General features: G+C 45.4%; 1 protein-coding gene across 4 annotated transcripts; it reads left to right on the top strand.

Moving 5' to 3' along the window:
- The first annotated feature begins 11,648 nt into the window (after positions 1–11,648).
- Positions 11,649–17,325, top strand: LOC139988838 (proton channel OtopLc). 4 transcript variants are annotated; one of them, XM_072006605.1, is made up of 12 exons: positions 11,649–11,933; positions 12,769–13,072; positions 13,209–13,281; positions 13,376–13,534; positions 13,959–14,179; positions 14,261–14,430; positions 14,515–14,673; positions 15,017–15,283; positions 15,910–16,160; positions 16,274–16,407; positions 16,618–16,850; positions 16,935–17,325. In XM_072006605.1, exons 3-12 carry the CDS (start codon positions 13,250–13,252, stop codon positions 17,223–17,225), a joined length of 1,917 nt encoding a protein of 638 aa, XP_071862706.1. In that variant the 5' UTR covers positions 11,649–11,933; positions 12,769–13,072; positions 13,209–13,249; the 3' UTR covers positions 17,226–17,325. The 4 variants fall into 4 exon arrangements, with proteins under 4 accessions (XP_071862706.1, XP_071862704.1, XP_071862707.1 ...); XM_072006603.1 differs by lacking the exon at positions 12,769–13,072; XM_072006606.1 differs by lacking the exons at positions 11,649–11,933; positions 12,769–13,072 and adding an exon at positions 12,156–12,747.
- The last annotated feature ends 1,128 nt before the right edge of the window (positions 17,326–18,453 follow it).

The raw sequence follows: 18,453 nt of genomic DNA, 5'->3' as shown, positions 1-18,453 counted from the left end.
ATTTCCAAAGAAATATCCAAGAGATGTGCCCCTCTGGCAATCAGTGGCCGATGGCGACCGAGAAATTCGCCTGACAGGCAACGCTTGGATAGTACGGTGAGCACCAGACAGAGAGAAAAGAAGGCCGTACAGTGCTCTGTACGGCCTCCCGTTACTTTCCACTCGGCCACCCCTTTGAAACGTAATTTTATTTCTCCGATTTTAAGCGACGCTCCAGCCCCTAATTTCGTTAAATGAGTTGTTTGCTAACACGGTTAAATTTGCGAGCAGTCGTCCAGGCAAGCGGACGAGCAGGCAGACAGGCGAGCGTTTTCCTGCCTAACATCCCCGCCGATCATCGGCCGGGTCCACCGACCATTTAGTAACGAACCGGCCGACAGGGTCTCGTACGGGTAATGGTTTGACATGGTTATTGACGTTTCAGGCCGAAATCTAATTATTTGATATACGTGCTTGTCTGCCGTCACTGTGGAATACAGGATACGTCAGCCATCACCGCTTCTGCTCCGATCTAACGCTCCCCCCCTTTCCCCCCTCTGGATCGAGCCTGCTTGAACTGATATTTCCAGCAGGTAGGTACAGCCGGTGTCCACGTTTGAGTGTCGATGATAATTGCCCGCTAACGCATAATTCTAACGGTCGAGCAAACGTTGCCAGACAAACAACGATTCCTTCTATCCGTGGTTAATTGCTTTCCGTGAGATATTATATTCCGCTAACCGAACGAAAAGCTCTAGCTTCTAGCGGAGTGGAAAAACGGTGAGTTTATTTTGTTCGTTAGTCAGTCGCTAATTGGTAATGATCGAGGGACGTGTTAAAAGCCAACCAATACGGATGCATCGTCAAAGAACGATACCGATGTAGTAACCGGACATCAATTTACAAAACGATGGCAACTGCATGGAAAAAACAACACGCGTTATTGCGGTACAGCCAGATGGCAGCCAGTTTCGCGAAACTCGCTGAAGTTGTTCTTTTTTTTTTCCCTCGGACAAACGCGATACCCGTTCAAACGAAAGATTAAAATTTTATTGTCCAATTTAATTGTTTTGTCATGGCTGTATCGTACGGGTGCAACGGGAAAGGGTGACGGAACTGATTGAATATTTATTTGCTCGTGATCGTGCGTTTTATCGGGTACCTATTTACATAATGCTACATAGGTATATGTATCTGGTACTTAATTCCATAGGAATCGAAATATAAACACCGTCGTAAGCAACTGCCATTCATTTTACCGATAAGATTTATTACCTTCGTTCCACGATAAACGTTTACGTTTTCCATTGTACCGACGATAAATACTTGCACACGCGTTTATACTCGCGTTCATGAGTATAGGCACGCGCGAGCGCTATCGAAATGTGGTTAGTTACTGTCTGATCACTACAGAGATGGTCGGTCGCGATGCTTCGTAACAACGTTATGTTATAGGCTGGTTCGTAATATGCACTCCATCCCCACCCTCTTCACCGTCTACAAGAGGGAATCTGAGCAAACCAAGTGCACGATTATTGGTGGTGCTAGTTTAGTTGCCATACTATACAGTTCCCGTGTTCCAGTGGCGTACTTAACATAATTATAGGATGTTGTCGCATTGTTCCGTGGCCCGATGCTTTCGGGACAAACGATGGAGAACGTCGAACTTTGGTCATGATTCGTGTACTGATTTCCGTTTGAATCTCATGCCTTCCACTCGACAAACAATGAACGTGTATGCGTGGAATGAGAAACAGGCGTCAGGATACAGTTGGCAGGATGTGTAACCAACGTCAATCGGGCCAGTCGTTGAATCTTGCGCGCAATATTCCATATTCGGTACAACCAGACGGCACCGGACCGAGCTATTAATTTTCGGTTGGTGAGCGTAGCGACGGAGAGCGAAGAGAGAAAAAGAAGAGCGTCGTGATCGCGAACACCCGGTGTCAAAGCGGTCCGCGTTCTATCTTTCCTTTTTTTCTTCCTTCGTAAATACGATTTATTAATGGAGTTTCCCGTGATGGCCGATCGATATACGCAAACGCGTGCGCCGCTTAAAGGTTAAAAGATATTTTGCAATGCACGAGGAAGGTCGTGGAGCTTTTATGTTTTCAATGCGAAACCTTCGCTGGCTGTCGTTTGTAACTGACGGTTGCAAGCTGCGCCTGGTTGACGATCCTCGGGAAAACCTGGTAACGGAAGGACGGATGGAGGAACAGGGAATGGAAATGGAGCAGATGGTGGAAGGTAAAGAGAGGTGGTAGCTCTACACCTCGGAGCGAATCAGCGCAAAATCGATTCGTGTTTTCAGTCGGTGTACAACAAAAAAAGCCGCGGTACATCAAAGGATGCGAAGCGATCGGACGGCTTTCCAGGCGAATATTCAACGTAGCCGGGCACACACGGAAATTTAGTCGCTTAATGTAAAAATGGAAAAAGGCCGAAAGAAAGGAAGAGAAAAAAAAAAGAAGGAGGAGAGAAGGAAAGTAAAACGGAGGGTCGTTTGCTTTTCCCTTTCTCCCCCACTCCTTCTCTCCGTTTTCTCTTCCTTTCGTTCGTTATTTTCTTTTTTCGTTCTGTTTTTTATTTCACCTTCCGTGTTCGATCTCTGTCTCTCGCGCTCTTTCTCCTCGTCCATTCCATAAAAGTCTAGCCCCAACCGGTCTTCCATCGATGGTCCCCTCTCTCCTTCTCACCTCGTCTCACCTCTCTTTTCCTCTGCCGATATTTCCTCGTCTACTAATAGAAAGCCCGTCAATTGCGCTTTTCACAAAGCTCTTTTTCCGCTGCTTTGCGAGCATCAGCTCTTTCTATGGGGAAAGAGCAGAAACGCATCTCGGCGCATGCACGCCTACGCCTATACGTACATGCACATGCAGGCATCGTATCTCGCGTGCACCTGCACGGTTCTGCGTCAACGGCTGCTACCGTATAATATACACATACATACAGACGCGCGTGTACTCTCTTCTCATGCACGCGTCTCGCCCTATGTCTTCGTACGTGTATGTACGTGGTCGAGCAGCTTGCGACACAAACACCGACTTTACCGCTTTGGCTGTCTTTGTACCCTCCTCTGAATAGTGTCTTTCAGGCAAGTAACATCGTAATTTCATTAGGTTCCTGTCGCTCTCCACCCTGACACGCCATGTCTCTCTGTACCCGCCTCTTTCTCTCAAGCCCTCGTGCATTATTCACATTGGTCCATCGCTTATTTTCTGGTAACGATACTAAAATACATCGTAAGAATTTACCAACAGGCTGAAAGTGTTGTTCCGTCAAATGTACCATTCGTTGAAACGATTAGCAAATTACTTTGCTTCGCACAGTAGAATTTCATTCGTTGCAACGAATCTTTGATTAATACACGATTAAATGAATCCCTGTTGTTTGATTGCGTTTATTTGCGATTGTGAACTGCTATCGTGTGAATAAATGATAGTGAAGAATTAGTGAAATCTTATTGCACGAACATGAGATACATTACTGAGCAAACATTTTTAACCACTTCTTTAAATCATCTACTAATTTCGTTACTAGTTCAGTGTTAATAGCAAACACATAATAATGATCTTTATTTCGATACATGTTTGATTACAGAATATTCTAAAGTAACTAAGGTAAATTCTTCGACACGGTGGAAACGTTTCAAAATTCTTTAGCTATTTATTGTCCAATTTTAATCGAGATAAATAGGCTTCTACCGTACCGTGTATTCGAAGCCATAAAAATAAAACTTGGTCCTTTCGTTCATTTAGTATATTGGAATGATACAATCCACTGATATATTCTTTCTGGCAGAGTACGATAATCGACCAACTCCAAATACCAGTGTTTCGGCCGCGCCTCTCCACACCTTCGAAGCAACGCCTAATAATCGATAGATCTGCGCGCATCGAGTATGCTTATTAACCATATTCGGTAGACGATTAATAGTCGCCGGAATATACAACGAGGCCGGCAGATTATAATTTTGTTGCACACACCCGGCGTAATACCGTGCAAGCCGATTAAACGGCAGCTGTATTTAACGATCGGTCCGTTAGCGTGCGAGTGCAGCAATTTTGCTTGGGCATTAATGCGATGTAAATGAACTTGGTAACAATTACGCATATAGCGCTGTGGAACGTTTCCACGAGCACGCTCGAACGTTTCCTCATCGAAGCGCGAGATCTTTCTTCGTCCTGGTGAACGCGAGAGAAGCAAACGTCCGGAAGAAACATCTGTGGAAGGAGCACGAAGAATGAAAAACTGGAGACATGGATGCAAACGTCTGGGTTTCGTGGCAGGCGAGCCGTTCTTTACGACTTGGTTCGTTGTCAACGAAACCTGCACGATCTGCAACCGAATCGACGGTACGTCAACGACGTTGATCAACGTTTTCCATTCGTTGTATAAATATCGCGTTGGAAACGGCGACAAGCGAAACTGCACGGGAACAACGTCCACATATACCGGACGAAGTGGCTCGGTAGAGGCGGTAAAGGAGGGTGCGAGAAACGAGCGAGTGAAAAATGGCGCAAAAAATAACGGTAACGCGGTTTCGCTCCGCCCCCATGCTGTCAGACGCGAAAAAGGAAAAATCTCGAAACGGAGGAAAAATGACGCGAGAGCGGAGTGTGGTCGCGCGGTGATTAATATGCGTCTGTACCCGATGGAGAAAAGAGGGTTGCCGAGTATAACGATGGCCGGTCGTCGGGACGTTCTATGGTTAATCTTAATGAACAGAGGGAAGATTAAAAATGCGATGAATCAGTGAATTTATCCGCGAATCAAGTAAATTCAGAGAAATCTTGCAAAGTGTGTTCATTAAACGGGTTAGTATGTATTTCGTTTCGGTAGGTTTAGTTTCGCGTAACGTTCATTTCATTGGATGGAGGGTAGAGGAGGCGAGCAAAACGGAAAGATCCCAAGGAGTTAGCGTGACTAGTAATCACTCGGAGGGCTCGAAAGATTCTAATCGTTAACGATCACACGGTACTCCTGCTACATACGCTCGAGCAATGGAAGGCTAGACGAGGCTAGACGAAGCGGGCTTCGCAGGAAAGGAAGAACGGAAGACACTCGAGGTCTACTTAGGGGTTTACTTAACTCGAGATTAACTCAGAGTTAATTCACTTAGAAGGAGTTGGCCCCGACACCGCTTCGGGCTGCTATTAGGTATTACACTTGCATCAGTATTACCAGTTTACCAGAGTCACGTTGTCGGAGCATGTGGCAATCTCTTTCTCGCTCTCGAGTCAAGAACCACTTAAACTTCGATCTTACGTTACCTTCGTGTACTACCCTGACTTCGTCCCTTTCTATCATCTCCTTTCCTCCTTCCCTCGGTATCTTTAATCTAACAAATTCTGCAATAAAAATCTTTAGAAACTGTTTCCTCATAGATACTACGTCGCCTTTAAAGCTACCCTCATCGAAACATCTTTGTCAATGATACAAATAAATGTACAATATTTTCGAGCTGATCACACATCGCAGACAGTTATTCAGCGAAGTTAATATCCGTTTAACGACGTTATCGTTGACCGTCGCTACACAATTCGCCAGTATTTACACACACGTACGCATCCATCTGGTTATACGTGACAACGAGTACGAATTCCATCGATGCCACGCGGCGAACGAGGTCGAACCAATCGGAAATGTGTCGCGTATTGGCCATTAACGCGACAGATCGAACGAGCACTCTTCTCTTAGCCACTGGGCCAGTCATTTGGGCATCGAAGGTCGAAACGGGTCGCTATGACGGTCGTCGTTCGCAACATATTGGAAATCACACCGCGCATAGCATAATAACAAGCGAACTCGCGATTCTCTATCACCTGCGAATGGCTGGACGCGTGTCGTGGTACATGCACCGACACAGTTCCCGCCGATGTCAGATGACACGTGTACGTACGTGCTGTCCCATACACTCCAGATAAATTCCACGCGAACCATCGTCGTTCAATATAATCTGTTCGTCCCTCTCTTTCATTCGGCATTTCTATATAAATCACTAAGCTGAATAACGATGCAGAAGGGTGGTCGAACAGGCGCGATCTGTATCGCGCGCGTGAGAATCATTTAAACGCCACATACTGTATCCGTCAACCGAGTCGCGACCGGTTACACGAGGGTTTGCCGCTATAGAGAATTTTTCGCCTGGCCGTTTTTGTGTGTCACCAGACGCGGCAACGCTACGTTATTTACGACAAACGCCAGAAGCATTATCGAAAATTTCCCCAGTCGCGTCGTATTTATTTTTAAACCTCTACTGGTCGATTTCACCGCTGTATAAGTTTGTGCGTGTGCGTTTTTCAATTTTGCGTATATGTATTTTATCAGTTTTTTCGCGATTTTTTTTCTGACCCATTTCGACTCTGACACCCTCGCAATCCGACCGTTATCAAAACGCAAATTTGTAGCGCGAACGTCGACCAGTCGTTCGCGTGAAATCGACTCTCAGTCGTTGCGAAAATCATTTTGATGCCGACACGCCGATCAAATAGAATGCTGTGAACGACGCTTGAAAAAAATGTTGAAAAAATAAAATTATTCCTCCACATGAACGACCTTGTAAATAACTGGCTCTATAAAAAAAAAAAAAAAAAAAAAAAAAAAAGGAAAGCAGAACGAACGATTAATTTCATCAAAGTGAAAGAGTAGAGAATTTCAGATATATGCATATATGTATATATAGAACGATGGACGTAACGCGTTCGACTAATAAGTTTCGATTATACGACGTCAATCGGTATTGGTCTACGTGTACGCGTTCATCCCCTTCCTATTGAAGCTGTTCTCCTTGGCACAATACCTGGGCACGCCATGGCGAGCCTATTACTTCGTCAGACCATTTCTGTTCTTCGAGTACTCGGTACCTCCCAGCTTTTCCTTTTCTTTTTAACATCCTCAACCTCATCAGCCTCCCCTCGACGTCAGACGTCCTACTTCCCTTCTCTCGCTCCGCCTGTGCACTATATATTTCGCATTACCAGGGGTCATCCTACCCTTCGCGTTATACATATTCAACCAAGAATCGATTTTCGACCTGTCGCCAATGCGTGGGTGCATCTTCAACCTTCGGAAACAACTCGCGAATCTTGTGACATCTTCTCCTCGTACTAGCCACTCTCTTCTCTTTCATACTTTTTACTCGACGATGACTAAATTTCTGAATACGACGGAAAGAAAACGAAAATTATTAATGTAATTCGTTTCTTCGTGTTTCCATTTCTGTGTCGGATCGCCCGTATAATTAATCGGTGAATTATTGCATTTGTGTGAATTCGCGAGGTTCGTGACGGTTCCCTCTTCTAAACAGTTGCCAACTGATAGATCTCTAATTCTATAAACCTGTAATTTGGGGTAAAATTTCATGGAGCTTGGCGCAGTGACGCGAAACTGGGAACGCAGCAACGTCGAGTCAGAAAGGAAAGTTGATATCAAATCATAAATACAGACACGATCCCCCGGATGCCACTCAAATTCCATTTTCACCGCCTTCAACCGCCGTTCCCCGAGGCTACGTGTTCCGGACTTGTCGCAAGTATACGAGCCAGTGATCGAACTGTCCGAGCGAATCAGTGTGCCGCCCGATACGTGCATACCTCTTCTCCTACTCTCTCTCTCTCTCTTTCTCGCCGATCTCCCGTTTTCTCTCTCTCTCTCTCTCTCTCACACATACACACATACATGTATGCCAACAGAAGGCAATGACAGCTCTCATGACAACCACGTGACATTTGCGGGTATTCCACTGGGCATCCAATTATCATTCGCCACGTACAATAAAAGACCGTCGTTCCCTTTCGTAAATTTGGATACATAAGAAAGTAAATGAGAGGATTGCGAAGATTTCCACGAGCCATGTTCTCTTCCAAAGAAAAGAGAAAACAAGAGAAATTGAACGATTTCCATCTTTTTTTTCTTCTATGATTTTCGAAGAACAGAAGGGCAGAACTGTTCCATTTCAGCTTGTTATAAGTAACTCGAATAGTCGTTATGCAATCAATTATCAATGTAATGCGACGCTGCTAATTACGATATCCAGTCGTTTAGCTTGCGTAATGATAATTTCACTGTCATCCCTGTCGCCCAACCGTTTAATTGCACCCTTTAGATAATCGTGGACTATCGATTTCACAATCGTTCAAAAATTCAAATGATATTCACTATTAGCTTCTTAAAAACTTTAAAATCATCCAGCCGAACGTTCAACACGAGACTACCATTTGTTTCGAGACAAAACATCGAATACTTTGTCCATCAGGAAACTTAATCGGTCTGTTTAAAAGAAAAGCAACTGGTCTTTCGAGACCAGACGCGAAAATTTCATATTCGGTGTAAACCGAACTTTGTTTAGCGTTCGCGATGGCGGTTCATTCTTCCATACTTGATATGTTTTCTACACACATCGAGCCCACTGCCTGAAACGTTCCTCCCCTGTGAAGCGACACCGCTGAAAACCACTCCTGATCATTCGCGCGTACTACATTATTTTTACCTTCGCAACTAGAGCGGCGAAACACGCAGGCGTTATCAAACACGGCTTTGTCTAACTTTAATTGAAAATATTGGAATAAATCTTCCAATAGACATTGTCGAGCGAACCAGTGGCTGTACAGGCACAGTGCGCCAAGAGATAGGGGTGAGACCGAGGCTACGGGGGGGTTGGAGGGTTGAAAACAGGGCGACAGAGCAAGGATGGGACGCGGGGCGGACGAAAGCGGGGTTGGAACGAGTAACTGGATGGCCGATGAGTGGAACAGGGACACGAACGTCAACGAGCGGGCCAGAAGAGGTAAATAGCCATTTGCGGTCGAGCTTATAGCGAAGGTTCGTTGTTCAAAAATGGCTACCGCCTTGTCGCAGTCACCGGACCGTTTTGGCAATTCGAATCAATCTCGCGCCTATTTCCCTTCCCACCAAACCAGCAGCGGCAGGGACACCTGTATTTCGTAGCCGTCGAAACAGTTTATGCCGTATCAGCGTTTACGTCGGTGCGGCAAATGGAGTTCACCTGTGACCGTGCTCTTTCTCTTTGCCATTCTGGTCGCGTGTGTTCGACCGTGCAAGCGGTTGCACAAAGTAACAGGTTATTATCGTTAGTCTCGAGCGTTTCGTGTTTCACTTAGCGGTTTTCGGAAAGAGGCTTCATCCTCAACTGAAAACTATTCGTTTCGAGAATTAGGAACTTCCAGGAACACGCTGATTGCTCACATATTTAGCGAAAATACGCGAATGCACGTACAATTTGCAGAGTTAATTAAACAAAGAAAATGAAGCGGAGGAAAAAATACATACGGTGTAGTTTCGAGTGTGAAAACGTTGGCAAATGACTAGCTGAAAAATGGCGGATCAGGCTGGCTAGGGTTGAACCGTCTGCCAGCTTCGACGGGCCTCGTTCGGAACCCCGGTAATGACGATAACGAATCGACGTAATGGCGGTAGGCAGCCGATCGTCGACTGCTGGCGACAACGCCGCCGCTTTGGAATTTGGAGCGTGGCAGAGCTACATAGGTAGGCACGAGCAACGACGATTATCGGAGTCGATCATTCAATTTTGCGCTGCAAATTGTCCGCGCCGGAAACTCATATCCGGGCACTTCCGGTTCTCCCTGGTTCCGCCCCCGGGAAGAGGAATCTGGCGAAAGGGCGGCCTCGCTGAATGGCCCGGTTCAAGAGCGAGCTAGGGACCTGAACAGCGTTGACAGACTGAAAGAGAGAAAGAGAGAGAGAGAGAGAAAGAAACGAGATGGAGAGAGAGCTCTCTCCTGGGGAGAAAGAGAGAAATAGAGGAAAAGGATAGGGTGGGAAAGAGAGAAAGAGAGGCCAGGGACAGACAGGAGAGAATCGAGGAACGAAGAGGTCGCAGGTTGGATAGACAGCAACAAGCACGATTTCGATTGATTGCTCGTCGTCCTACTAGGGCTGTTCGCGTCATTACCGATCTTGCTGAGAATGGAGCTTCACCTGTGCACTATCCTGATCCTCCATTCTATTGTTGCTGTTATAATCCTTTGTCGAATGTTATTCGTTCCTCCTCTATGTGGAGGTGTTTACATTCGATAGACTACCACGTAGAAATTGCGTTTTGTTCTATCAATAGTCGGATATTCGATGCTTTTGTCGTTATTGTATTTGTTTATCGAATGCTGCTAGCCTGTACGCATCCATGTACTTGCTATACGTAGGTATTTATATTTGACAAAATAATCTGTACACAATTGTCCTATCGGGAAGCAGGCGATGTTCCATGTAAAATTAGCGACGAAAAGTTACAACGAATTCATCGTTCGTTGGTTTCCTTGATTTTCGTGGTTTTTCTAACATCGAGCGTGCCTAATTCCGATTCGTGCTTTTTTTTTAATTCGAACGAAGGCAGGTTTCCGAATTCTCGTCCCCCAGAGTACTGATAAAATTTGATTATTAAACTGGAAGCGCATCTAATCCGCGCATTACTATTCATCGCCACACCGCCGTCAAACCGACGAATCTAGCGAAATTATTCTCGTCAATCTGTACTCTATTGGGAGCCGAATTGGCGTGTGCACTACTTTGCGGTCTCTTTGATCCATTCTCTTTTCCCCTTTTCTTCTCGGTTCTTTTTCCGTGCAATTTCATCGCGGAAAGCGACGGAAACCAGGAAATAGCTACCACGTTTATCTCTTTGCCCGAGGTCGTGAATAATCATAAAATCTTTTCCCATGTCCGATTGTCGAGCGAAAAAAAATTGTTAGCCGATTAACCGCGGCGAGCATAGGGCAAAAGTGGCAAGGACAACGGCGAGTCGATGTAAATCGGGATTTGTCGAATCGATCGTCGTTCGCATCGAAGCGGTGATTAGGCCACAGATACTAACTATTATCGGCTGCGCCTACAATTAGTGTCTTTTAGCAGGCACGGTCTAAATTTTCGAACTGTTTCGGTAAACACATCGTGGCGTTCCGCGTGGATGATGATACTGGCTTCATTAACAGTTTATACTCCACTTAACCGGCTCGTTTGTGCGGATTACGCTCGAGAAGATCGCCCTATAAACTCTGCCGGATCGCGAGCAGAAGTCTCGTAAAATTATGCAGAATTCGGCTGGGTCCCACTTATGAGAACGTATCGGCGGGCCGACGTTCGCCTCCATACGGATTACATGTTTTCCTATTAACGCAAATTCCATCGATGCACTCGTTTCGATACAGATAAAGCGGCGATCCTCGATTCGATGCGCACTCGCGATAATCTCGCGATCGTTCTTCCCAGAGAGGATCCGGTGAACGGTCACCGATTTATGAAAATTTACACGGTCCGAACGGCTCGTCGAACGAGCGCGATTTCTTGCTTCGATTATTCCTAAAACTGCGTCGCAGAAATTGAATTCTCAGGTAATCAAGCAATACAAATGCAAATACCAGCTCGAACGGCCGCGTTATCACCGCTTCGAAATATTCCGCATAAATAAACAATCGACGGCTACGAGTTACATTCATTTACAATATCGATCGACCAACGTGTTGCCGTTAAACCGGGCGTCGTTGATCAATCAACGATCTCGACGCACGTTCGATCGTCGAACTACACTGCAGTGTTTTTTCCCTGATATTCAGAATGCCAGGTTCCGACGTTTCTCGCGATCTCTCGCTAATTTCGCCGCGACACCAATTGTTTGTCGCGAGTTCTACGTCGAACCGGACGCGGACGCGGTTCTCGGGTCAGAATCACGCGAGTCGCGGTCCAATTCGTCACTGTTCGCGTCGACGTGTTTCGGGGTTGATCGGTGTCGAACGATCGTTGGACGATTCGTGCGATTCGTAACCGTGAACAAATAGCCAATTATTCTTTTCCAAGTCATTACATCGTTCTGCGAGATTTACTGTTCCGTTTCATTCGTGCATCGTTCGCCTCGATTCGCCAATCAAAGCGACAGTTTGTAACGCTTCGCAACGGTGTCAGTTGATTTGTCAACGTTAGAGGTAATAACCCGTGCTATTGTATTATGCGTTGCATTTCCACCGTCTGTCCCCTGTTAACGTAACGAATTCCGTTCGAAAAACAGAGACATCGCGTATTAAACGCCTAGGATTTTCATGGCACGCGAATAATCTACAATAAATTTGAGTGACCTTTCGTTCGTTGTATTAAACGTTATATATATATATATATATATATATATATATATATATATATATATATTGCGGAAAGTTAATTACGGCCGCGAAACTAGTCGACAGTCTACAAAAGACACTCGCCGTTAGAAATTTCGTGACGAGAACGTAACGAGGCATCGTCGACGGACGCATGAAAGCGCTTACCTTCCGCAAAGGCGTGCTCGAAGTGGCTTTTGTGCGATTCACGGCGCGCGTCACAAGAATAGTTGGCAGTATGCGTAACACCAATGGCATTACCACGCCTAGCCTCGGTTTCTCGCGAAGCGTTTCAAACGAGTGACGCGCCGATAGCGTCACACAGTTCACCAGGATTCGTTTAACGCGATTCAAACGAAAGTTGGCAAAGTTGGTCTGGTTACACGACAGCGGCAGTGTCAGTGTTGCACGGCGGGCACAAAGTCGGAAATCGCCTTCAATAAAGTGCAACTTTCGCGAGTTCGCCTCGTCGTCGTCGACTCGTCGCCGGAGTTTCGCGTTCTAAACGAGCGAAAACAACGAACAAGTTCGTCGGCTGGAGTTCTTCTCCGAAAAATTAGTCGGCAACGGAATCGGTCTCGTTGGACGAGTCGGTGGGATTTAGAGAAGGAGACAGTAACGAGGAGAAGGACGATGCGTTCCGGTAATTGGAACAATTTTTCAGGTGTGACGGTACTGTTCCGTCACGATCGAAACGAAGAATCGCTTTTGTCGCGGCCGTTTAAACGCGACGAGGCGACCGACGAAGAAAGAAAGTTGGCCAGCCTACTAAAAATTCAAAACGCGGGCGAATTTCCTTGGGAATAAATTTCAAAGTTTCCTTCGCGAGAATAGCCGAGCAAATACGGCGTCGCGAGCTTATCCAACCCTGGAAGGAGCTAGAAAGTTTAACGCATTGCCGGTGAATAAACCGAAACGATTGTTACGCAACGTTTGCGTAAAGAAAGGGGGAAAGAACTTTTTTAACTGTACGTCGTGTGTTACGTGAATTCTATAATAGCCAAATAATAAAAGAAAGAAAGAAAATAATAAAAGAAGAAAGAAATTGAACCACGAGAGATTAGTTGGCTTTCTTTAACGTTTCAAAGCTACCGTTTCTTTCAGTTCGTGTTATTCATCCATATCGAGGACAACGACGATAGACTATGAATAATAGTCAATCCAATATAACGACGACGTGAGTAACTGATAACAATGTACATCGCGCTATAAAACGATATAGCATCCTGATCGAAACTACATTTTCAAATAACGATACCTTGTGAAAAAAGTTGCGAGTTGAAAACTCGCGATGCGCCGACAGCGATAACCCTATCGTCAGAGGCTGATGGAAAAGAGTACCTGTTGTCGCCTCGAGGAAGAATGTCGCATCCACGGAGACAAAGCATGTCCCTGACTGCCGTTATAAACCATCGACGAGGTCTTCTCGGGTAATACCAATTTCTCGTTTTCTAATTTTCTTTCGAGATATTATTCGATCATACATACGTACATACACGCGACTGATATATTATATCATCGACGACATTAATAACATATCGAAGCCAAAATACTATAGAGCCTTGCATGATCAACGCGATATACAAGAGCGCAGAAAGCGTATAATTTTACGATCATTGAATTCAGTTTTCCAATGAAACATTTTCAACGTGACGGTCCACTGATTCGTTTGAATTTATTTCGCTGAGTGTATTGACGCGAAATCGACCGGTTCACTACGGTTAAATACCTGCCAGGTTCTTCACAAATGCTCGCTGAAATCGCGTTCTATACGTTTTAATCGTCGCCAAACGATCTCTGTCTCGAATCCAATGAACGTCAAACGCGAAACGCGAACTGATTCCCTTCCGATAGGGCATTGATTTCAGGGATAGGCAGTAACATGTCGCTACCCTCCTGCATCCCTCAGGATCAGGAATTTGTAACGGGACACACGACAGGATGTAAAATACCGTTGTTAAACAATCGGAATCATCCGGAGAGGAACGATCACGAAAGGCAACGACCCAATTTCCTACCACTGTCACCTGTCAACACGGCTTACGTGTCTGTAAACGCTTTAGAACCAGCGAAGGGTGAGCGAGTTTTTATTTACGAAAGTGCACACTCCAAGCAATTAAGGGATGTTGATCGATATTGAAAATTTCGTTCGATAGTCAAGCAACAGATGATCGAGCAACGACCAAAATTGACAGAGAAAAGAAAATGTCACGCGGAAATGGTGTCCATTATGAGTACTCTCTACGCGAATTTGTTGATCGTAGTTGGACTTGCTGTACCTATCACTGCTAATGTGACGGAAAGAGTTCCAGCTTCGTTGAATCAGGTGCCAAGTTTTCTTATAAATATTTCTTTAATGTCGTTAGAAAGGATATCATCTCGAGAAGTACGCTATAATGAATCTGTTTAGGGTTTCTACTTGTATTTGTACGTAGTCAGTGTCACGTTCGTGATCTCTATGTACGTAATGGTATTGAGGGACAAAGCCGAGAAGAATATGGCGCGGAAAAACGAGAAGAAAGAAGCGTTAAAATACAACGAGAAGGGCGATCGCGTGAACGCGTGTCAGGTAAATTTGCGCTTCGAAAATATTTAATCGCCTTCGAAATGAACTTGGAATCACGTCCAACATTGCCGTTACCTTTTGCACCCGCGAATGTTTGTCTTTCTCCAAAGTGTCAGAAACGATCAGAGACAATCCCTTTCAGGTGTCTCGTCCTGTGCAACTGTTCACTAACTGACAGGCCAATCATTCGTTACACCGACTCGACCATTGAATAATTTGTACGAAAACATTTCTCATCGAGCGTGTGAATTCGCGAACAGTCCGCTACATTCTGATTAACGAGTCGCATTCAACCACGTAACACGCGTACAATATACAGATGTAAAAAAAATCCTTCTTCCCTTAGACGCAACAGTACGGCAGCTTTTGTCTGAGACTCGGCGCAGTGGGATTTGGCGCTGGTTCGTTGGTATTTACGGGATTGCAAATTGGGGCGGAAATAGCTTCCGGTCCGTTCAGGGCGATTACACCGGGTGCCAGGCTGCTGCTAGTTACGGCCCAGATGCACTTTATATTTCTCAACAGTAAAAGTCTCAACTTGGCCAAGCACGCCGCCCTCGCCAAGTTAGGCCTGATGCACATGATCGCGACTAATCTCTGCGAATGGCTGCAGGTACGTGGACCGATAAATAAAATAGAAACATCTGTCATCGCGAGAAGCAAGATATTTGAACAAACCGACACTTTACACTCATCGTGTTTATTCGAAACGCGATTCAAAAGCGAAACATCGTTGCATCAACTACATAGTCGAGTGATTCGAGTCCATTTGCCAGTGATCATCGCGTCATGTCCGACAACATTCGAAAACGTTTCAATGATAACCAACTCGAATAAAGGGGAAAGAACATACCGGCAACATAAATGATATCACTTTGAACGTCAGCCAGCATTTCGATGACTATTAGCATGAACGAGCGGTTAGTGTCGATTAAACGTATTTACCATTTATCAAAGCCGAATTCGTTGTTTATTTCTGTATTCATAGAAACGCGCGCTACTGATTTTAACCAACGCTAGGTCTCATTTTCACGTGGAAATGGAAGTAGTCGCGTATCAACGACCGGGAACAGTTAGAACGCGTGGCTTTTGATCTTTGTATTACGAAAGAGCGCGAGAGCGAACAACGCGATTCCGTCACGCAGCCGATGCTTTCGTCGTTGTGTTTCCGCCACGTCGATACGCGTGCGTCGACGTGAATTTTTCACGAGTCCTCAGGCATTCCGTTTGTTTGCCAAGGCGTTGGTCGAGGAAACGCAACACGAGATCGATCAACTGGGCTACACGCACGACGACGATGACGGTATCCTCAAGTCGCTTCTGAGAGACGCCAGCCCGTTCCTTTTCCCGTGCACAATTGAATTCAGTTTAATTTGCGCGGTGATACTGTTCGAGATGTGGAAGAGGGTGGACGAGAAGATCGATGCTAAAAGCGAGATCCCGACGAGATCTTCGTATCACCTTAGCATAGATTGCAGCAGCTCTCACAAGTCAGCCTGGAAATTTAATTAGTCCGATAGAATTCTCCGTTAATTTGTTAATGCGATATCGTTGAGATTTCAAGATTGTTTCGTTCCGACGTTTCCTTCTCGACGTTTTTCAGAGGTCTCTTTGGCGGAATTCTAGTCGTTGCCGCGACGATATTGAGCTTGATCATGTTCTTCGTGCTGAAGGAGGCCAAGATGAAGATCGCGATCGTTCAGGTTACCTCGTTGGACGCGACTATACTTATGTTAGGTAAGTGCCGATATTTTATGGAATTATCGTATCGTATCGTGTATCGCTATTGTGAAATTTACAGTTAACGGAGATCAATGATCCGCTGTGTCACCAAGATATTTTCGGTATTAGATTTCAACGAACATCGTGCGTTAAAGTCGCGTCGATAAAATCCCAATATTTTTATGTTTTATTCTTATAAATCAAAGAAACGATCAACGATCGTAGGTATGATCGCTTCGGTCGCTGGAACATTGAAATTGCAAGCGTTGCAGCAAAAGATTATCAAGCCATCGGACTTGGATACCACCCTGTTGGCGGCAGCTCAAGCTGGGGTCTATCTGCATTGTCTGTTCGGAGTTGTTGGCGATATATTGACAATGGGTCCGACCTGGATACTATCGCTTATCACAGATTTATTGGCGCTGGTACAGAGCACGAGCCAGACACTGCTTATTAAAGTAAGAAATTGACAGCACGAAGAATAAAATCTTGCGCTATCGACAGGTAGAGGAACTGTCTTTCGACTATTCAAAAATTTGTAGATCGCGTGGGGAAGACGTTGTTCCAGAAACGACAAGCCTGGCAAGGAACTGATCACCTTTCTGATAGTCGTCAACATCGCTTTATGGACAGTGAACACACTGGAGAAATCTCGCGCGGGGGTTCGTCCGGATCATTTACGATTCTTCGGTGTATGGGCATGGACCATCATAACGCACGTGTCTATGCCATTGGCTATATTCTATCGGTTTCATTCGGCGATATGCCTGTTCGAAATATGGAAGACGTGTTACAAATGTAGATCCAACAGCGTCGTTCAAACTCCTTACTAAGTTATCCGATTCAAAACGATGACTTTATAGTACGTTTATTTTGATAAAATTGTTACTTTTCTTAAAGAGTACAAGTAAAACACACAAAGAAATTGCGTTATCCTTCGACGTTCCTTAATTACCATTTAACTTGGCAAACACAAAAGAGAAAGAGAAAGAGAGTGAGAGAGACTGAGAGTGCAGAAAAAAAAAATGAAGAAAGGAGGACTGGCGATCCTTCGCAAATAACAACGTTACAAGACACAAAAGGCAAACTTGTCCGCAACGTTTACTACCTTGCACGGGAACTTCTAAGCTGGCGCCAAAGACAAAGGGTAAAAGGGCCGTTTCAAAGCCTTCTTCGTTGGCTGCGACGATGTTGGCGAGGACGAGGACGAGGACGAGGACGCGACGTGCCATGCTCGACGCAAATCGATAGAGGTGCGTACTTTTATCGGTATACCACAGAGAAAAGATAGACGATAACGATGATGGTGGACGGTCGACAGTTTGATACGGTTTACGGTAAACACATTTCGGTAGCAATCACATCACGAGGCAAGCAAGCCTCGCTGCAGCGAGAAGTAGGTGATGCTTCGGTGGTTGGAGAAAGCGAGCGAGTGGACGGTGAAGAGCTCTTAGCCAACCCTTTGTTGCTCCTGCCACCACTATTGCACCCTCTTCCTTCATCACCCTGCCGGCCCCTCTGCTCTGCCCTCTTTAACTCCTACCCTAAACGTAGTGGAGGCTGTACTCTTGACCAAAGGCTTCTGATTTACTTAGCCTATCGAGTGCTCTCGGACTCGTCCACCAAGAATACCGTGTACGCGTCCCACCCGTGTACCTTGTGTTCCGAAATTTCGAACTTAATGCTCCACTTACTGCCCGTCTACCTTCCGCGTCAAGATTTCCAAGACCTGATTGCGTTCGCTCTCGTATAAATAAATTTTTCGAGTAAAAGATCGGAACACGCTTAATTACTCACGGAGAGAGTGGGGAAGGGGAGAGGTTCTTTCATGGGAAGAAAGCGTAACTGTTAGTTGGAAAACTGAAAGCAATAATTGTTGGGAAGAATTTTACACACAAAAACATGTATGAATCTTCGGCGAAAGGAGAAAGAACAGAGGGTGTTAGTAACAGCCGTCACAATCCTCTAACGCTCGTCGTAGCTTTTGTTTTTTTTACGGATTTAACCAGGATTTACCGTCTCTACGACCGCCTAGCTGCGCGACCTACCACCACCAGCATC

Source organism: Bombus fervidus, chromosome 7, assembly GCF_041682495.2.
Source record: "Bombus fervidus isolate BK054 chromosome 7, iyBomFerv1, whole genome shotgun sequence".
NCBI classification, from domain to species: Eukaryota; Metazoa; Arthropoda; class Insecta; order Hymenoptera; family Apidae; genus Bombus; species Bombus fervidus.
Note: the sequence above shows the minus strand (reverse complement) of the source record. Positions and strands in the feature narration are given on the sequence as shown.

Bases quoted from the DNA above. Each gene is read 5' to 3' on its own strand.
- LOC139988838 (XM_072006603.1), top strand. From the start codon at position 13,250: ATGAATAATAGTCAATCCAATATAACGACGAC. The intron at 14,431-14,514 runs GTGCCAAGTTTT...GAATCTGTTTAG, and splicing joins TTCCAGCTTCGTTGAATCAG to GGTTTCTACTTGTATTTGTA. The intron at 16,408-16,617 runs GTAAGTGCCGAT...CAACGATCGTAG, and splicing joins CGCGACTATACTTATGTTAG to GTATGATCGCTTCGGTCGCT.